We start from the raw sequence: 22,934 nt of genomic DNA on the forward strand, positions 1-22,934 counted from the left end.
AGCATTTCTTACCTGCATTTTTACTAACTCTCTCCATGCTTTCTCTCTGCACCCTCTCTCTGTACCTATTCTCAAAAGAATAGCCGCAGCTGTATGTTGTATCCATAAGAAGAAGAATGGTTTTCTGTCTCAATCACATTTACTGAGATCTTTCTATATCCAGGCACTCTTGTGTTTCATTCTTTTTTTCCATTAATTCTACTAATCTGTTTAATCTCACTAATGAACCAGGTGAGCTCGTGCTTTAGCAGTGGTGGTATATGATGATTCAACACTGAGAAATACAATCGTCTGAGGGGATTATACTAAGTGAAATAAGTCAGGCAGAGACAATTATCATATGGTTTCATTCATATGTGGAACATAAGGAATAGCTTGGAGGATCAGAGGGGAAGGGAGGAAAACTGAATGGGAAGAAATCAGTGAGGGAAACAACTCATGAGAGACTCTGGACTCCTAGAAATAGAGGGTTTCAGAGGAGAAGGGAGTGAGGGGATGGGGTACCCGGTTTTATTCTCATTTTGCAGAGGAGGCTACTGAGGAGTTATTTCTTAAATGGCATGTGTCATAGGCCCACAGAGTTTATCTAGCAAAAAACAATCATGTCATATGCTGGTATCACACCTTGTTTACACACCTTGCTTACGTCCTCATGGTTCTCCCTTCCTCTTCCCTCTTCTCAACAAAGAATATTCCAGTACAACTCCCACCTACCAACTCATGGGTTTTTTCCCAATATTCTCACAACCCTGAAAGATTTCCAAGCAAATCAGGGACAGCACCAACTACTCCCCTGCATAACGCAGACCCTCATTACTATCCAGACTACTTTTGCAGCCTCTGTCTTATTCTAGTAAAACCACACTTACCCTGCTTCTCCTGCTTCTCCACACGTCAGTTTCCTTGGCATTGTAACTTTCTCCCATTATTCTCTTCCTCTGGAATGCACTTTCTTTGGATTTTTCCTCACCTTCGTCTCTCCATGCCAAATCCTATCTATCTGCCCCTGTCCAGTTTTAAGGCCATTTCCTTTGTCAAGGTCTTCACATCTGCCCAAGAGAATGCATGGCTTTTTCTTTTGAATTTTCAAGTCACTACTTCTTTACCTCTGTCTGTTTCTACTCACTTTAATCTGGTATTATTGCTAATTGTGTGTTTCCTTCCTATTTGTCTGGGACGACCTCTTTGAGATTATACCCAACAAAGGCATTTGTCAAATAAATAAATAATCATAGAAAATAAATGAAAACAGTTTGGAGACAAGTTAATAAAAGAACAATCAACTTAATGTACAAGAGCTACATTTAATCAGGCTACAACCATCTGGTATTTTTCTGTGCAGCTTATCTCTGTTCCCAATTGGTCCATCATCATAGAATGTTGATCTTTTTTTTTTTTTAACTTGAAAAAAAAATGTTTTCAAGCTCAAGCATGGCCATTTTATTTTCTTTTTGATCTAAGTTAAAAAAAATATTATGTGGCCATCATCATAGCGATTTGGTTTCTGAAAAATAATAAATTGAGTTAGCGTATATTTTAATTGGCAACTTAATAGAATCACAGTCTGAGGTAGCCTGATTCATTATAAAAGGCTGCATTATCATTTTATTATCACTATTAGCAGTCATAGCACTTCCCACCTTTTACTGCAAAGCACTTATTAAAATTAACCAATTAATCCTTAGACAGAGGTTAAATAACTTGCTCAAGGTTCTGAAGTAGTAATATTACAGTCAGAATGGGACCCCAGGAGTTGTTGATCAAGATGTCAACAAACATTCCTGCAGTATGGTGATGCTGTTCTTTGGCAGCAAAATAAGTCTGTGGACAGTGTCATTAAAATGATAAATCCAACAACTGACAAAAGCATAATAAATTTAGGATCTATTATATGTGAGTCGGCAAGGTTCAGTGGACCTGGTGTTCTGTCAAAATTGTATCTTGCATATACAAAATCTTCTCTCCATAAATGAAGGAATGACAGAATGGTTCATTACAGTGCCTAATTAAAGGTCCATTACTGGGAGGTAAAACATCAGTTCTTAGTTGTGCTGAGTAAAAACATTTCATGATTCTAATGGCAATATAAAATCCTGAGGTCTAAATGCAAATTAATTTTAACAGAAGCACCCAGGGAGGAGAGACAGAGATAAATAATGGCAAAGTACAATGGAATATTCTTTTAGAAAGTTGTTTAAGAACAAATATAGCTCCATTTTGTACATATCTGGAGCAAGGATTTCTAGTATAAATAAAAAATAATAAGCATGGCATTTCACATTTAAAGCTGAATGTTAAATATGAGGGCAATAATACCTGAGGTTAGTAGTACTTAATAACATTAGGGCAAAAGAGGCAATGAGGACCAACTCAATCTGTGTCTAAGAGCCCAGTGTTAAAATCAGATGGCAATCTATTTGTTCTCTCATTGGTATTTTTAAAGTTCTCTAGTAATCTGCTTGGGAACCCATTATAATTTCAGTTAGAACTTAGTTTATTAGAAATACACCTGTATGGTTTATTGAATCAAGTACCAACACAAAGTAATATCTCAAGATCATAAAATTAGAAGTACCTGACAGTCATCTAAATATTTCATCTATTGTAACTGGTATTAGAACTATAGTCTATCAAGAGTAATTATAAAAGTTACGAAATATAGATGTGTGTCTACAATATGTGATGACATGATGGGATTATTTTTACTTTGCAGAACAATTTTGTTTCATTAGTCAATTGGTTAGTAAACAAATTTGGTATTTATCATGGACCTGTCACTATTAGGCGTTGAGAAAACAGTGATGTCAGAGATATTTCCTGCCCTCAAAGGGTTTACAATCTAATGTGTAATTCTGAAAAAGATACAAGTTATATTAAAGGCAGTTTAATGAAATATAGTGGCTAGCACAGAAACACAGAAAGAGAATTCAGCTTATAGGAAAGATTTCTTGAAGGAAATAGCATGTAAGCTGAGACCAGAAGAAAGAAGCAGCTAACTAGATGAAGAGAAGTGGTGAGTGCAGCAGAGGCCTTGCAAAAGGCCAGAAGGGAAAGTCTTTTGAAGTTTATCTTTTCTGTTTCTGTTTAATTTTCCTATGGGAAAGTTGGCGAGAGAAATAATGAATCACTAAAAATATATAATGTCTTGGTCACAGAGGAATAAGCTGTTAAACATAATTTTCTCTGAACATACAATGTTTTACCAAATTCTCATGCAACCCTGTGAAGTATTATTAGTCCAATTTTACTATTGCCAAAAATGAGATGAAGACATTCTCCCTTATCTGTTCCATTGGAGAACGTAGGAGCCACAATTTATAGCCTTGTGGATCTATCTCCAAGAGTAGCTTCCCTGGTGTATTTTCCTGTCATCTGATATCCTGCCCATTCTGCAGCATCTTTTGAGGCTCACTATGGGAACACTCAAAGCTCAGGTCATGCACTGGTTCAACTTGATGGTTACCAGCTTCTACTCCATTGAAAAGAGGCGTTAATAAGAATTGTAATTAAGGCTATGGTAGTAGGCCCATGCAAAAGAGACCAAAGAATTTTAATAATGACCAGGAAAATAGAATAAAATGTTTTCAGTTATCCCTGTTGGTGTGAAGGCCAATTAGAACTGAGCCTAGAACCCCAAGAAAGGATCATGAATTAAAAAGTGAAATTATCAGAACTAGCCATTTCCTCAGTGTGCAAGGATTCAAGATTCTTAGAGCACTTATACCTAGAGACAAAATAATTTGGAGCCCTGGCTACTGAGGGTCCTCCACTTTTTTTTTCTCTCTTGGTAAGAAAACAAGCACTGCTTTTATTCAGGCTTCTTGCCTGGATTACAACACATTCACTGTGTATCTTTTTTTTCCAGCCATGGAAACCTGTTCATGTTCTCTAAAATGTGCCCCTTTAAATTGTTCATATGTCTTTGTCTTTACATGTGGGTTCTTCAACATCTGCTAACCCTCTCTAAGCCTCCCACTTTGTGTTCTTAAGCTGCCTCTGCCCTAGGACATCCAACACTTCTCCTTGGCATTTTTAAGCTGTGTTTATATCATCAGTCATGTTCTTGACTTTATATTGCCCTAGAATATGAAACAGGCCATGGTGGGGCATACCTCATCAATCATGGAGGGGCTGAACTCAGTGCTTGGACTTAGGAGAAAGTACTAGGTATATGAATGAATGGAAACAAAGTAGAAAAGTCTTGTTTCCAGCCAGCCAGGCCAATTTTTTGTCTGTGCTCTGACAAGATACCACTTAAAACAGTTCCAGGTCACCTTTACTCAGCAGCTCATGAAGACCTACATTCCATGAGAAACTCTGTGCTTGCATTTCCAGTTTGGAGGGAAAAAAATGCTATAAAAATAGAATTAGGTTTGAATTAATGTATGTAAAGAAAAATAAATAAATATATTTCTTTTCTCATGTGACTAGGATGGAGAATGGTAGGCTAAGGGTAAGGTAATGTATTAATTGTATTATCTTACTCTGGGTAGTTTAGAGAAAATTGTCGGAATTATAGAAATATTATTGAAGGCAATTTTGATCTAGCATAAATCTAGAATTGTTAAAAACAGATCTTTACAATAATGTTATGCTATCATTGGGAAATGTAAAAAATAGTAAGAGGGAAAATATTTAAAGAAAATGTGCTCACGTAAAAACAATTTATTGGACACTGAGGCAGTTTTTTCCAAGCAGAGAATATATCATACATGAGTCAGTGTACATATTCTGATTATTAAAATTAATTTACTTAACTGATATATATGAACTCTTGTGGGTACTATTTATTGTTCTAGGCATCATGGATATGTCAGAGTAAAGGCTCTTAGAAGATACTTGTCCCCATAAATTTTGGTGAATAAAAAACCAGAGGCATATCTTTGTAGATTAAAAGCCAGACAAAGCTGCAACTTAGACTTATATTGACAAAAAGGATCAAAGATCGGAAATTGACTTTATTCCATACTATTTAGGAGCATACCACTATTTTATATGCAACTGTTTCAAATCCCACCCAGCAATGTGTTTATAAAGTTAATTTTATGCAAGGCAAACTCTGGGGCACCTGGGTGGCTCTGGTGGTTAAGCCTCTGCATTCAGCTCAGGTCATGATTTCAGGGTCTTGGGATCAAGCTGTGCATCAGGTCCGCTGCTCAGCGGGGAGCCTCTTTCTCCCTCTCCTACCGCCACTGCTTGTGTTTCCTCTCTCTTGCTGTGTCTCTGTCAAATAAATAAATAAAATGTTTAAAAAAAATTTTAAAGATAAACTTTTATCTCTATGTCATGTAACTTACAATTGGAATATTAGTAATTATGTGTAATAATTTCAGTAACTACTATTTGAAATTAAGAATGCTTAATTTAAAAAAAAATTAAAAAAAAGAATGCAGTAACTTTTTTCATCATAAAAGTAATTTTATGGCATCATAGCAGTTAACTTTTTTCCATGCCAGCTTCATTTGATTTTGAGACAACTTTAGTCTCACAATACTCTTGAAACAGTGTTTCAATCAGTAATCATGCCAAGCTTAGATGATTTAATCTTCTACTTTTATGCCACATTAGGGATACCCATTAGTCTTCACCCTTCTTTTTCCAAAATAAGGAGGAATGAGTATACAAAATAATATGAAAAATAATAAAAGTCTTAAGATTGAAAATAACTTGTCACACAAGTAATGGTTACTAATTGTCTAAAGAAGGATTTGTATAGGGGCGCCTGGGTGGCTCAGTGGGTTAAGCCGCTGCCTTCGGCTCAGGTCATGATCTCAGGTTTCCTGGGATCGAGCCCCGCATCAGGCTCTCTGCTCAGCAGGGAGCCTGCTTACTTCTCTCTCTCTCTCTGCCTGCCTCTCTGCCTACTTGTGATCTATCTCTGTCAAATAAATAAATAAAATCTTTAAAAAAAAAAAAAAAAGAAGGATTTGTATAGAAATAAACTGAAGATCCCCAGGTGGAAGCCCTGGGAAGTAAGGGAAGACAGGATAGATGGAAGGAAGGAAAGAAGGAGGAAGGAGGAAGAGAGGGAGAGTGGGTTCAGGGAAGAAGGGAGGGAGGGAGGTGGGAAGGAAGGAAAGGGGGGAGGCAGGCTTTGCATGAAGAGAAGGCATCCATGATTGTGATTCTGCTATACTTGGTGTTAAGTAAACTGAATGGATTCATAACTAATTATCTGCAAATAGAATTGTGTATTTGAAAATAATATATTACACAAATCATTCACTGATAGAGAAAAAATATTTACTTGAGGCTTAACTCAAACCAAGCAAATTGTTTTTATTTAAATACATCTGCTAACATCACTTCTAAAACAATTAATTTAGGGGCGCCTGGGTGGCTCAGTGGGTTAAAGCCTCTGCCTTCTGCTCAGGTCATGATCCCAGGGTCCTGGGATCAAGCCCCACATCGGGCTCTCTGCTTGGTGGTGAGCCTGCTTCCCCCTCTCTCTCGGCCTGCCTCTCTGCCTACTTGTGATCTCTGTCTGCCAAATAAATACATACAAATCTTAAAAACAAACAAACAACCAATTAATTTAAGTGTAAATTTAAAAGTAATATTAAAACACATTCTTGATATCCGATTTGGAATGTCAACTGATATGTCTTGAAAAAATGTCATGACTCAGGAATCTTAAAATCTTTTAAATAGAAGAAAACAAAAATCAGATTCTTATCATACAGTTAAAGTGATAATCTTCATGTTTGTCATTATTAAAGATTTTGTCACTAAACTGGTATTATTACTCTCTTTCATGCAATAATTAGACATCCTTTGATAGTAAATATTATGCTAGGAAAAAATGTATTCATCCTGATTATTGATAAAAATGACAAGAGAATCAGGATGCCATCATTTGTTCTCAAGATTTAAAAAAAAAAAAAAATCCCTAAATCTTAAACTCATAGTCCCAGAGTGCAAAAGGCCAAAGACAGATGGGAAGATTTATAATTTACCCTGTGATTATGTAACCCATCAGGTGAAGAACAGATCTTTGCTTAAATCAAAACAATGCATTAATGATAGGTTTTATTGGGGCGCCTGTTAAAGCCTCTGCCTTCGGCTCAGGTCATGATCCCCACATCAGGCTCTCTGCTCAGCGGGGAGCCTGCTTCCTCCTCTCTCTCTGCCTGTCTCTCTGCCCGCTTGTGATCTCTGTCTGTCAAATAAATAAATAAAATCTTTAAAAAATAATAATAGTATTTATTTGTTCAGTTTTATTCTCATGAATGCAAAAATAGAAGTTTAATTTCAATAAATGCATATACTTTAAAATCCATTGTTTTCTAACAGGCAACATAACACTAAAAAGAGCAAAAGTTAAATAGAAAGGAGATAGCCAATAATTTTTCAATATATATGTTAAATTATGTGAAAATTAACTATTAGGAAGGAAAAAAAAAAAAACATTGATTGAGGGTTGCCACCAGAAAATCAGATACATCTTACATATAAGACAGAGAAACAGAAATAGAAATAGAAAATATTTGATTCAAAATAGTACTAGAAGATGAATCCAAAGGTCAGATATCTGCATTTGAATTTTTAGATTTGCATTACCTCTTGGATATCCATGACTAAATGCATGGTAACAATATGATTTAATTTTCAGTTTGCTGAAATAATTTGCACTTTATTTATTACTTTTGAGAAATGAGAAAACCTATATTATAATAACCGAGGGCAAGCTTTTCTTGAAAGTCAATTGGTAGAAATTGATAAAAAAATAAATAAACCAATAAATGTAAATCAACATAGTGGAGAAAACAAACATATTGGTATATGACCAGTAATGAATGACACATATTTAACTCTGTCAGTTATTGTTTGAGTCCAAGAACTCATGTCCCTTCCACGGTACCTTCCAGACCACAAACAGCTAGAATAAGCTAGAATTTTTCAACTTCATATTTCTTCTTACATTAAGAGGAAATTCAGGCTTCTAATCCTTTTAAGAATCTCTTGCCCCCCCACAAAATATGTAAAATGTAATAAAGTTTCAGTGGTTTTCTGGATCTTCACTGAACATACTCTTTAAGTTCACTCTTCTGGAATCCATCAAGCTGGAATCCATATGTGAGGAAGAAATATGGAGTTTTAGAGGTGATGATATAGAATTAAAACATTTTTTAGATCATTTAAAACTATGTAAAGTAGAAAATTGTCGACTAATAAATAGTATTCTACAACTTTGGCTTTCAAATTGTTTTCATTATCATAGGTGACACATGATTTGTAAAATAAATAATGATAATACTTAAACTTTATCTGCTTCTCAGAGTTTCAGGTGATAATTTATAAGAAAAGTTCTCTACAAATTTTTAAATCAAATGCTTTTTTCAAAAATTTTTCATTCTAATAGATATTTTGAGTGCCTATCATTTATAATATGTAATTAAAATATGTTACAATATATATTTAAATGTTATATATTTAGGTAATATATAATTTGGAAAATAAAAATAATTTATTCCAATTTGTTCAGATAAGCAAGCCACTATATAAAAAAAGATTTATTATTTTTGTGGCATTTACGAATATGGTCTGAGATCCTTTTTAAAAATAATTTCTGAAATGATCCATAAATTTAGAATGGAATTATATATTGAGTCACATGAAAGTAAGTAGATCAAACCACTGAAGAAAATCATTTCTTTCATAGGTATACTTCCACACATAGATTAGACTATGACTACACAGTAGAAACCTGTAAGAAGCAGAAAAGTTTAGTCAAATTCTTTGGAATGCCCCATTTCTAAGAATTTGCAGAAAAGTTTAGTCAAATTCTGTAGAATGCCCCATTTCTAAGAATTTGGCAGGTCACATCCTTCATTCACATGGCAGCCTGGAGTATCTAGTAGTTGGTTTATCGAGACAGTGGCTAAGTATATGTTTAATGCGAAGACCAAATTTCCAAGGGCCTGTTTACTGGGCCTTGATGACATCTATCTCTGCTTGCCATCTGATTCTCCTCTCTTTCATCTCCCACCTTCCCCTCCCCAAATGAACACACAGACACATCCTGGCAAACTCCAGTTAGTTTTAGGAGTGGTTGGCTGATTCCATATTTACATATATTTGTAACTGCCTTTGGGGTTTTAAAACTAAAACATCAGCTCTTGTTCTCTGTCTTCTGAAGTGCCCTACTTTCCAATGGCCATTCATTAATTCAACAAATAATAATAGAACATCTAATGCATGCCAGCCACTGAAGCTTGGGATTTACTCATGAATAAACTGAAAACAACTTTCATGGTACATGAAATTTTAGTATTTATAAATAATAAACATGTTAGATTTCAGGTGGTGAGAAATTAGTTGATGGAAAAAATTAAGAACCTACCTACTGTCTGAGTGGAGAGAAGAGTCAGTGTGTTTCAGAAAGAAAATGCATTAGTTACTATATCAAAAGTTTCTTGCTACAGTATCATTTAGTATATTGTGTGCATAAAGGAGTAATGACTTTATCTCACCGCCTTAAGGATGTTTTTGAAGGACAATAATCTTTCTAAATAAAAAGGATCTTGGATTAAATTACTTTAGTGACTAATTACAGCAATCCAATGCAGACTTCCAATCATGTTAAAAGTTAAAGACTACTAACAATAAAATTAAAGTGATTCTCTATCATCTTGGAATTACTATAAGTCTTAGCAAAGTGGAAAGCTGGTTATTATATATCATTGATCTGTTTAATTCCCACAGATCTGACCTAAAGGAAACTTGCACATTTGACCAGTGAAAATTTTTTATAGTGTACTACATATTACTTCTGTCAGGTGTCCTTTTCAAGGTGACTTTCTCAGTGTTTTAGTGAAGTCTGATTAAATAGTACTCACTTCAATATAAACCATTACTTTTCTTCTTGCTATCACACTAGTGTAAAAACATCTATCTATATATATCTATACTGATCAATATATTGATATAGATATATAGATAAATATATATTATGCATTCAATAAGAAACATATTAAAGGAAAACTAGAAAAGAGGACACATTTAAGTATATCAGAAATCCTTATTTTGACATTTACATTTGAAGTGAGTAGCTTAGAAGAGGGAAGGAAATAAGGATGGAAGAATGAAAGGGAGAAGAAAGAGAATTATGCACAAAGGAACTGTATGTTTTTCTAGTATGGCCTCATCTTCTCCCAGTATGATGATGTGGGACATCTCTGCCCTCTAGTTAGGCTACCACATGAGGACAATAACTTTGTTAATGATACTTCATTTGAGAGGATCTTTCCATGATTACCTTCTGTCCAGCATTCTTCACCTCCCATCTTTCCATGAGACTTGTTCCAGTTTACTAAAAATGAGTTACCACTTTGTGATCTCAGTCATCTTTAAAAAAATATATATTTTGGGGGGTCTTGAGTGGCTCAGATAAGTGTCTGCCTTCCATTCAGGTCATGATTCCAGGGTTTTGGGATCAAGCCCCTCATAAGGCTCCTGGCTCAGCAAGAAGTCTGCTTTTTCCTCTCTTCACTGCTACCCTCTACCCCTGCTCAAGCTCTCTCTCTCTCTCTCTAATAAATAAATAAAATATTTAAAAATAAACAAACAAATAAATAAAATATTTCCATGTTCTGATTAGCTGAAAATTTTTCTTGATCTTGTTTTTTTTTTTTAATTTTTTTTCAACTTTGTTAACCTTGAGCATTCTATCAAATTATGGGCATTCTGAGGGCATGAGCACTATTAACCCAATAGATATTATTAACACTGTAGACATTGGCAAATTTTAGTAGGTTGAAATTGATTGAAACTTACTATATACTCCATCCCCTGACAGAGAAATTAGGGAATAAATATGGCAGATAACTTGTTTATGGTCAGAAAAGTACTACCTGGTATGAGCCTACTTTATTCTTATTTTTTAAGCCATCTTCTGCTTATCCCCTTATTTGGTTTTCAGTTAGCCTCATCTTATAAAACCATACTTAGCTGTCATCTGCAAGTCAGCTCGCTTTCAAGTCTCAAGTGACTCTCTACCACTTTATAAATAGTTACTTGCTAAAACCTTTTATAGCTATATTCCTTTAAAAATAGAAGAACACTCAACCCAGAAATAATTACTTGCTAAAACCTTTTATGGCTGGATTGCTTTAAAAATAGAGGAACACTCAACCTAGAACATGATTTATAAACAAAAGTTATATAGGCTTATTGGTATTTGAAAAAATATTGCCATGATAGTTTTATGAGTTAATTTTTGACTATTACTAAAATGATTGATGCTATCATTGTTAATACACATTTTGAAACAGCAATCTGTCAGAGATTTAATGCTGGTATTTTAAATTCTCACCCCACATGTCAGACTTAAATCAACGTTGTGATAACTTGACTTTCTCAACTTTACATTTTCCTTTTACCTGGATACTCAGAGATAGCACTGTTTGCTCAAAATGGATTTCATTCTTCTAAATTTTTCATTGTTCTCTATGGAAATACTTGGGATATATTTCTATTTTTAGTAATAAATTAGAAAATGCTAATTTTCTTAGACACACTTTCCTGATGAAAATTTATCAGTTCTAATCAGAGTTTTGCACACATTTTTTTCCCTAGTGAATATTTAATTGGCATACCTGGATTCAGTGTTTGCCTACTTTATTAAACTCAGCTCTGAAATTGGAAGATCTATTTAGGACTATGCAATAAGTTTAATTATTAAAATATCTTGGGTTGTGCAAAACATTTAAGGACTGTAAAAAAGAATAATTTTCATATTTCTTAAATCTGTTTTCCCATTGCCTTATATAAGCTTTCAAAGACAACAATCATAAAATTCTAAGCATTTTATACAAGTTGCTTTCTCTCTTCTGCCTCCTAAACCATGCAAGACGAAAACTAACTTGAGAGAAGGAAAGGCCACAATCATTCCTGTCATCATAATTAAGAACCTTAGAGCGTTTCCAGAATCCTTCTAAATGTTTTCTTCCTAAATTAGATGCCAGTAAATGGAAACACTCCAGACATGCCTCACTTTTGTGATTTCTTGGCTGTTGTTTCAGTTTCTTATTTACGTGGAGGGACCCAGAGTAGATCCTGCTTGATAATGAAGAGATCGTCATGGATAGCTAGAAGTTTCCTTCGAATCCAAGAACCCAGGGCTATAAACCAATTATCAGTGGCTGGAGAGGCAAATATCCAACTTGGGTTGGGATGGGAGGCTGAGAATGACCTGTGAAATGTGAACCTGGAAGTGAGGTATCCCCCACTCATGCGGGAGTCCAGCTTGATGCCCGAGTTCTGATATTGCAGACTCTGGGAGCACCAAGTAAGCCTTTCTGGGCCTGTAGCTCTTGAGCTATACAGGACCCTTTAACATTCTGGCTGGTGGGGAGACCCTCAGATATCCATGTAGTTAGATGGCGGCATGTTCAGTTTTAGATACACAGAAAAGAAAGGGAACACCAAAGATATTTAAAATTGCTTTCTAGAGGTTTGTTTCGTTTTGTTTGGTTTGGGGTTTTTTTTGTATTGTTTTTGTTTTTGTTTTTTAACAAATGTATGACTTGTTAAATAAGAAAAGAGTTTATTCTCTAGTGTTCCGCTTACTTGAGTTTGAATTTCTATTCTCCCACTTACTGCTGTGGGATCTTTGGAGGGTGTTTAACCTCCTTTGGTGTCTCAGTTTACTCATCCGTAAGATGTGAAAATTCCATATAATGCATGAGACCATAACAACAAATGAGCCCAGCACGAAGAAGACAGATAAAATTGAGTATTTATCATCATCATCATGTCCATCGTTTTACTTAAAATTTTACTTATCATTTACTTAAAACAGGCCTTGATGATATAAAGGGCATTGTTGAGGATAGGTAGGGGAGGAAGGACTGGTGAAGTAATCTTAGGCATGTTTAGGAATATTGCCTCTGTTCAAAGATGATTGGTGGGTGTATTGGATAAATTAGTCAAGTAACTCAGATAAGATCACACTGTTAGCCAGAATAAGCACTGAATTGAACCTCCAAATCCTTCATAGCCAATGATTTTATTTATTTCTTTTATTATGTCACCTTAGCATCAAAAGTTTATAAAATACCATCATTGGCTGTCTTCCACATTTTATATCTACATGGAAGCTGCCATAAACCTCCCTGTAGGGACAATATTAGCAAAGATATTAGCAAAGCATAGAACCTACTGCTCCTGGGACACAATTAAATATCAGTGAAGATGGAGCAGGAATCACACTGAGAATGGAGCTCAGTTATAGACGCCTGGGGATAAGCACTATGGATAATTCTACCTCATCTTCTTTGTGAAAGTAATACAGTCCTACTTCTGGTGGTTATTGTTGTTGTGTATAATCCTCAATTACCAAATGCTTACTTGAATCATGAATCTTAAAATGAATTCACATAACTTATTTTTTTAAACCAGGTCAAAATTTAGTGAAGTAGAACAATTGGTATTTATACATGTAATTGTGTAATTTAGTCTCCCCTGTTTGACCATCTGTATTACCCATTAAAGACTCTCCAGTATTGCAGTATTCTTACTGAGTATCTTCAGCTCCTGCTTAGGTGGTATTATTTTAGTTTGGTTTTATTCTCTTTAAATAAATTTCACACTTCACTAACTATTACAATGTAAATAGCCCAGTTGCAAATATGAGTTAATAGCTAAATAGTCTTGGCAATTACTTTTCAATAGAAAGAAATATTTGGGAAAGAAGTTAAATGCAGCTAGAGATTTTATAGACATCTGGCTCACCATGAATATTCATAAACCTGTATATATACCCATACAACCCATATTTTTATGGAGTCTATTAAGATTCTCTAAAAAAGATTAAAGGGAGAAGTATTTCCTTATATCTCTGGTTGCTGGAAAAGGAAAGAGAGAAAGAAAGACAGAGTGCAATGATGGCATCCCTTGAAAATTATTTTATTTCTGTTGCAGAAAATAGCCATTCACTTATTCTCCAGTTACTATTCACCTAATTACCATATGAATACACTGTAATTATATATCCATCGTTGTCCTTTAGATTACATGATTGTGTTTAGTGTTACTATGCAGTTCTTAGTGTAATTACCCTACAGAGGTTATAACAATTTTTATATTGTGAATATAAAGTGTTATTATATAATTTCATGGTAATCTCTACTTTCTTAGCACAGATTAATTACATTTTATTATTGCCCCTTCTTATCATATGTGGAACATTCTCAATTGTCATGCTATTCAGGTCAATAAAATACTTTGAAAATTAGGGGATGAATGTTTCATAAGAAGGAAGATTTTGTTGGTAGTAATATTTGTAGGCTCTTGCCACAGTGGATATTTTTCAAATCAGTTCTGGTTCTTTTTCCTTCTTGTCTTAAACTTTCAGTTGAGTTGTCAGCTCTCTGAGAGCTGGTGGCCTTTCTCGTATTTCTGTCCTCTTCCTACAGCTCCCAGGATATAATTAGGCAGATGCATGTTCCTCAGCAAATAATCAATTATGGATCCACCACTTCCATTTTATTGTCACAGTTAAATTACTCATGTTGTTCAAAACAGGACCAACCGTATTGTTTTACCAGCTTTCCTTTCCGTAAATTCAAACTGTTCTTTTTGAATGCTTACTGGTTGATCTGGCTAGGCTCCTTAATCTTCGATATTCAATTCCTTCCCCATGTCATGCCCTCCAACAAAAAGTGCCCTCTCACTTATGTTTTCTTTTAACTTACCTTCTTTTGGTGTACCACATTTCTTTTTTTTTTTTTCCCCCAGTTCCAGTAATTATTAAGCCAAAGTTAAAATTTGGGGGAAAAAGGTAATTGGGGTGTGTGTCTGTCTGTCTCTGTGTCTGTGTATTTGTGTCTATGTCTGTGTGTCAGAAATTAGAAGAATCCCTTTGCTATAAACCTTGCTGTTAACCAGCCACCAAAACCCTAACTGTTTTCTTTGGGAGGAATTACTAACTGTTTTGTTTGTTTGTTTGTTTGTTTTTCAGTAACATGTCACTTAGTCAAAGCTAAAAATGACAAAAAAACAAAAACAAAAAGCAGAGGGCTATAAAACTTCTGCAAAGTTAAGTTCATAGAAACAATTATAAGTTATAGTGTTACAGGAGCCATTAAAAATATTGCTATATTATGGGATGCCTGGCTGACTCGGTTGGTAGAGCATGTGACTCTTGATCTCAGGGTTGTAAGTTCAAGTCCCACATGGGGTATAGAGATTACCTAAAAATAAGATCCTTAAAAAAAATGTATTTATTTATTTAAGAAAATGGGTATCTATCTTACAGAAAGATTACCTTCAAAATGGTTTTAAACCATTGTTGGTGCTTAAAGTGGTTATGTTTTATAAGGTAACTATTTTTTAGTGCTATGGGATAAGAAAAGTGTTCTCTCAGTGAGTGCTAAATTTTTCTGTTCATTTCAGAGCTTATTAGGTCAGGGTAGAATCCTTAGAATCAAAGGAAAGAATTACATACCAAAGGAGCCTTCTCATACTTCATACTTCTTCATACTTCACTAAATTTCTGCTGGATTAGAAAGTGCCAATGAAGTATTCTTCTTCTTAGATAAAAATATGAAGAGAGAGAATTTAAATATGAGTGTGTAGTAATTATTTGGGAGTATATACAGAGGTGACACTGGTGAAAATATTGCACGTATTTATACAAGTTTTGTATAGATGCTTATAATTCAAAGTGGGTTAAAGCTGAGAAGAAAATGAGAGAGAAGTTAGGTCACTCTCCACTGACTTATTATACATTGTTTTCCTATACTGAGATGATTGCAGAGAATGTGAACTTTGGTTGAATCATCCATTTTAGAAATAGCACGATCAGATGTACCATTTTTTTCCATGATATGTGTCATGAGTAAAATTGAAATAACAGAGAACAATTGAAGGGATTATTTTGCTTTCCAATTTACAAGTGTCAAATGCTTACATGGTAGGGTTTTTTTTTTTAAGATTTTATTTATTTGTTAAAAAGAGAGAGAGTAGAGGTAGGGGAAAGGCAGAGGGAGAGGAAGAGGAAGAAGCAGACTCCCCATTGAGCAGAGAGCCCAATGTGGGGCTCAGTCCCAGGACCCTGGGATCATAACCTAAGCCAAAGGCAGACACTTAACCAACTGAGCCACCCAGGTGCTCTGCTTATGTGGTAGTTTAAATAGCAGATGACAAAGTCTCCTATTAAATAAGGTTACTTTCTCCTATGTTAAGGAATATTGGAGTGAGAATTGAATATACTGAAGTCTTTAAGACAGATAGAGACAGAGGAAGGAGAGGAAGAGAGACTATGCATGCCAAGGGTTGGGCCCTAGAATCCTAATAGTGGTGCAGAAAACAATCCAGCTGAACATATAAATCAAGTGAGTTCATATGCTCCACATCTGAAGCCTAATAGTGGGAGATAGTCAGAACATTTTCAAAGAAAGTCTCTGGGAAGCAACACTGACAGGGTCAGAGTATAGTGAGCGACTCTCTGTCCCTGAATTTCAACATAGTGTTAAGTGTGAAGTATGTGAACTGGGGAAAATGAAGTATCTCCCATTTGAATATCTGTAGAGAAGGGGTTCTGAGTCTAAAATGATTTCTGTCTTTTCTAGAAGGAAGAAAGTGGCATGGCTTAACAGCATGCAATTTAGAATTATTTATTAAAGTGCAAATTCTAATATCTTCTTATTTCACAATTTTATCTTAAGCAAGCATTTCTTTTACATTCTTTTGATTCCACTTTTATGCCATGAGGCCAATCAACTGCATTGAATTTTGTGCATCTGATATGCTAGGAAAAAAATATTGAAAGCTTTAAAGGGTAGAGAATTTTCTTTAAAGCATAAAAAGTAGATCATGAATTCCTTTCAATAGAACTGTTTATAAAGAGAAAACCTGTTTACTCTAGTTAGCAAATTAACTCGAATCTCTAAAATATTGTAATTGTAGTTTATTTGCCATTAGGTTAGAAAAAATCTTTTTATTGAAGCATAATATAAATAGGAAAGTTTAATCACAAGTTTACAGTTCAATAAATTATCACCAGGTGTACACAGCAGCGTGAACCAACACCCAGGTCAAGAATAAATACTGTTGGTACCTCAGATGCTCCTTGATGGTCTTTCTCACTATATCTTCCTTTCTCCCCAAAAATAAGTTCTTTTTGACTTCTAAAACTCTAGATTAATTTTGCCTTTTGAACTTTATGTAAATTAAAAAATAGTGTATATATTTTTGTGTCCAGCTTTTTTCTCTTACTACTTTTGTGAGATTCATCCATGTTGTTACTTATAAGCTGTACTGCTTTCATTTTTTATGTGTATGTATACATATATTTGTGTGTATATTTCTTTGTGTGAATGAACCACAGTTTGTCCTTTCTTCTTGCAATGAACATTTGGATTATTTTTAGTTTGGGGCTGATTCTATGCACAGGTTGCTGTGCATATTACATACATATTTTTGTGCACAAATTCATGCTTTCCTCTTGGATATATATTGAGAGTGGAAGTGCTAGGTCATAAGGTGTGGGTATGTTCAAATAGAGTATCTACTAATTGACAGTACCTACTGTGAATCACTTTCCAAATCAATTGAGCCAATTTGTATTTCTACTAGTAGTGTATGAGAGTTTGTTATTTGCTGTCAACTAAGTGGAAGTGCAATGGTATATCTTTTAGGTATTAATTTGCATTTCCTTTTGTTAAGATTTTATTCATTTATTTGAAATAGAGAGAGAGAGAGAGAGAAAGAAATATCAAGCATGAGAGGAGGGGGAGAGAATAGCAGATACCTCATTGAGTGCAGAGCCCAGTGTGGGGTCCCATCCCAGGACCCTGAGATCATGACCTGAACTGAAGTCAGACACTTAACTGACTGAGCCACCCAGGCAATAGTAATTTGTATTTCTTTGAACACCAATAAGTTGCATATATTCTCACATTTTTCTAATCTTAGCCTAAGGCAGACTTAATCCATGCACCAAAATTACTTATAGTTAGTAAATTGTAGGTGAGTATTTAACTTTACCCTTTAGCACTTCAGGCAAATGAGAGGTATTCCTTGCTACAGTGTGTTACAGGGCAATCATCAAACATCAGAATGTTAACCCAATTGTTTGTCCAGTTTCTCAGGTCTTCTCAGTGATGTCATCATAAAAATAAAATGGCCCAAAATTTTGGATTAAAAATCGCATTTTAATTAAGGATCACAAAGTTAGGTAAGAAATAAGCTATTTTAGGGGCACCTGGGGTACTCAGTTGGTTAATTGCCAACTCTTGATTTAGGCTAAAGTTATGATCTCAGGGTCATGATCTCAGGGTCATGAGATTGAGTCTCACAACTAACTCTGCAGTGGGCATTGAGCCTACTTAAGATTCTCTCCCTCTCGCTCTGCCCCTCACCCCTGTTTACATGCACTCTCTTGAAAGAAGAAAGGAAGGAAGGAAGGAAGGAAGGAAGGAAGGAAGGAAGGAAGGAAAGAAAGAGGAAAAAATGAAGAAAGAAGCTATTTTGGTTGAATCAAATCCTTTTACAACTATTGAACAATGTAGCCCCTATGCTAATCAGTACAATTTGTTTCTGGGTCATCATTTCTTATATTCCCCAGTTCCCAGATTTTAGTTCCTCAACCAGTCACATGGAAATCATCTGGGCCCCATTTCAGATTCATGAATTAGAATGTAGGCATGAGTGGGCAGTAGTGACAGGGATAAGCACTGGAATTTACATTTGCAAATAAGTCACCTACATGATTTTGATGAGTTATCCACTATGGATAAGGACGTACTAAGAAGATCTTAGAAGGATACACAAACCAATTTCTATGCCCCATCAGACAGTTGAACCAGGATCAGAGTATGACATTTAAAGCAATTGGGGGGTGATATGAAAAGAGTTCTTTGTCAGTAAGATGTATTGAACAACCTGAACTAATGATAGTTGTTTTCTAGAGATTTCTGCACTGAATGGGAGAGAAGCTCATATAGACAGCTGATCATACATTCTTCATAAATAAAAACAGAGTCTCTGATGTGTGCTCTCTAACCACCAAGCCTGGAGCAACTGCAAACAGACACCATCATGGATAGATACTAACACCGCCTTAGTTTTTAGATCTTCAAGTCTCTCACCTTTTGAAAGTGCTACTTTTTTTAAATATAGCCAAAACCTTGCTAATAGACTTAAGCGCTGAATCTCAATGAGGGTACTTGGCATAATGCAAGAGCAAGCATAAGAATGCTTGAAATAAATTTCCATAACTATGAAGCAGCCTGTCAATAAATTTAATTTCTGTCTGATTTAATAAAGGTCTAGATAAATATACAAACATGAGAATTATAAATTATGTTTTAATTTTCCTCACCCGCTATAACTGTCTTACAGCAGGTTAAAGTTTATAAATTGAGATTTTTATCTCAGCTAATCACATTTAACATTGCTTCACAATTAGTTAGCTAAAAGGAAATTGCAGCTTCTAAACACAATGTCTGAGACTGATCTAATCAGTTCTTTTGCTTAGGATTATTGTATTATGAATTCCAATATTTTGAATGTGATAAATTGTAGCATGTTGATATACAAACGTACATATATTCTTGTCTGCATTTCAGAAGACTGAGTCAGAATGTCTAATTATAAAGATAGTGTGGTTATTGCATTATTACATGGTCTTTGTTTTATTATTCCCATTCAAGAGGTATAGAAATATTTGAGGAAGTCATTTGTAGTTGAGAAAATTGTCTATAGTGTTCAATAAGAAACATCTTTCCAAACAAAAGACTCACATCACATGGAGGTTTTCCCTCTGACTGGGATGTTAGGTTCTTACCTAGAAGGGGAACAATAGCCTAGACCTCTGCTCACTTCCCACCCATGATGGATCAGTTTCCTGGTTCGCTTTTCTCTTGGTGTTCCATGAGAGGCACATCTCCTTGTTTGCTCACCTGCTCAGGTGTTCAGAAGTAGTGGGCCTCTGCTGCTGTGTGTAGAGGGATGCTTCTTTGCACCACAAAGGGCTAATGCAGTGGTAGGAGTCCCCCACTCATCACATACTACCCTGTTCTCCAGATGAAAAAAGTGCAAGGAAAGGAAACAATAAATGACATCCAAAGAAATCTGGAGTATTTCTGCTCATTTCAGAATAATACTAATATTGCCCATGAGAAGGAAACTATGGAACCTGATTAACTTAAACTTTAAAATTCAGAACCAAAAGACTTCCTCAGCTAGCATGATATCAATATAACTTACCTTTTTTTAGCAGATGAAATGACGCCTGACTGGCAGAAAGAGGAATCAATAGCATTATTAAAGAATCCTAGTTACATTTAATCACAAGCTGATAAATTAATCTACTTACCGACTGGCCATTTTTTAATACTTAGATGTTTTGATTAATTTACTTATTTTTATATTTGCTTAATGATTCACCGTCTTTAAATACCAAATGAAATGATAACAGGGATTGTGACTAAAGAAAAACATCTTGTAGTATAATTTCTTTTTCTCTGTTGTGCATTCTTCCTAGATGTGTGTCACCACTACTGTGTGAATTCTGAATCCTGTACCATTGGCGATGATGGAAGTGTTGACTGCATCTGTCCAACACGCTATGAAGGTCCAAAATGTGAGGTTGACAAATGTATAAGGTGCCATGGAGGGCATTGTATTATAAATAAAGACAGTGAAGATATATTTTGCAAGTAAGTGGACATTCAGCTTAATCTATAAAAGCATTTAAACCCAGAAGGATGTAACAGTTCAGCAATAGAAGTGAAAATAATGCAAATTGTTTTTATCCTAAGGTTCTATATAGTGACCAGTGCATTCTGTTCTCCTTTTGGTTGTAGATAAAATTCAGTTCATGTCAATTAAATGAACTTATTCAACATCTATAATATGCAACTGGGGAACATGAAAATTAATCATGCAATCATGTAATGATATGATCAGATCATTCCCTATGTAGAATATTCCTAATAGTAAGCAAGAAATAGTGAAATGCAACATACCTTCAAAAAGCTATATGTAATATTCTTAAATTTGAATAGCTCAGGCTTTTAAATGTTTCATCATTATTATTGACAGTGAGTGTTTCCTTTCTGTTGTTACAAAATGAACTTGTGGGGGAGGAGCAAAAGAGCTGTTTAATGGGAATACATATTAATCTTTGGGTTTTTATTTGACTTTAAGCATAGTAGTCCAAAATTAGGAGAAGGAATAATGTGTCCTAGGAGGCACCTACAATAAAAATGTCCAAGTTAGATTTTGGTTACGTTGCATTTGCCCTTTGGCTTTAAGACCAAGTGACTGGAAAACAGAGCATCACAGCTAAAGGGTAATGCCGGTCGGGTTCTGTTGTGAAAAAAGTTTATGCCGCTGAGGTTAGAGTTCAGTCCTCACTCTGAACTTCTTTTCACAACCTTTTAAAAGAAGGACTTAAAAGCACTGGAGTCCATCACTTGCCTTGCTGAGGAGACTCATAAATGAGAACATGAGGTAGAAAAGCATGGTGTCAAGTGTTCATCCCACGGCTTCTCCTGAGACAGCTCTGTGAGTGTGCCAGCCCTAAGTGATGTTGCTCTGCCAAACAAGGCCCAATAAAATTTCATTACAGACAGCAGCAACATATTTTTATTTTTTATTTGCTCACATTTTAGAATTTACGCTAAGTATGATTTGTGTTATCATTAAGAATGACATTTACTCAAGCCCTCAAATTGGGTCATTTGAAAGTACATTATTTTTTAAGTAAAGTAATTGAAAATATGACTAATTATAAATATGTGCCTTTGATAAATATATAAAAGCAAAGGCATTTTCACACAAATGACCAAAATCATGTTTGCTCCTTAAGCTCATCAGTTCTTTGTGATGAAACTTGAGCAAGACAGAACTTGGTTTCCATGAGTGAACAGATATTTTCCTCTGTGTCCAGTGCACCATATCAGAATGCACTGTAGTCTCTTGCTTACGACTGCATTCCATTCACACAGGAAGTAATAGATTATCATCTAAGACAGGCTATATGCCACAATTTCCTTCTGTTACCTTGGAAAAGTTCATGCAGAGACCCACACCATGTTTCCATTACAAGAGGGAGTTCCATATGAAGAAAGAAGGGCGAGACTCTTCCGGGCTCTCAGGACTGCCCACTCTACTGAGAAAACTGGCTTTACCAACCTGGAAACACTAGAACCTCATAACCTGAGTAGGCCACAAAGATCCAACATTGTAGTTCTTGACCCTTAAAAGATCCTTTTTTGAACAGTATGTCAAATAGATAAATATTAGTTGCTAACAAACAAGTAGATAGTGGAAGCTTATAATAGTATAATACTTGATCAAATAGACTAACATATGAGCATGATAAGACAAACAAGACTGGGTATTCTGAAACTTTTTAGACAAATTTCTCTTCATTTCTATGACACTTTTCATCTCAGCATTAAATGGCGTTTGCAGTGATGGTAGAATTTCTGTCTCATAGGTAAGTAACTGATACTAAAACAACCATGACTGAGTTACAGTAAATCTTTTACATAAATAGGAGAATTCAAGCCTCCGTGTATATGTGTGATGCCAAATAGTCAGGTGTGTTTCTAATGCACTGTCTATGAGCTGTCAACTAGAATACTCTGTCAAGTATAGTAAATATGATCTTTAAAAATGGAGCTAATTGTATATTTTTCTCTTTTGTGAAAATCTAAGTAAATATTGATGAAGAATGACTTGATCATAATTTTGAATAGCCTAAATAATACCTTTGCAATGTCAGTTGTTATGGGAATTCTTTGTGCATACGGGACAACTGGTAATTAACTTTTGGAAAGTGATATATCACAAAGTGTGTGTGTGTGTGTGTGTGACACAAGCCTCTAAGAAATGAAATTGTGATGAAAACCGGCATTAAAATATGAGCTGAACTCTTTGATGCATTATAATGATTTCAGTAATCTGTATTTCACATT

At 35.0% G+C, this 22,934-nt stretch overlaps 1 protein-coding gene across 1 annotated transcript in view; it reads left to right on the top strand.

Annotated features, from left to right (window-relative positions):
* Window positions 1–22,934, top strand: part of LRP1B (LDL receptor related protein 1B) — a 1,982,574-nt gene that overhangs the window by 1,921,191 nt on the left and 38,449 nt on the right. The window contains 1 exon segment of the mRNA XM_047722477.1: window positions 20,492–20,666. Coding sequence (XP_047578433.1) covers window positions 20,492–20,666 — 175 coding nt within the window.

The sequence above is a fragment of the Lutra lutra genome, chromosome 3 (assembly GCF_902655055.1).
Source record: "Lutra lutra chromosome 3, mLutLut1.2, whole genome shotgun sequence".
Taxonomy (NCBI): Eukaryota; Metazoa; Chordata; class Mammalia; order Carnivora; family Mustelidae; genus Lutra; species Lutra lutra.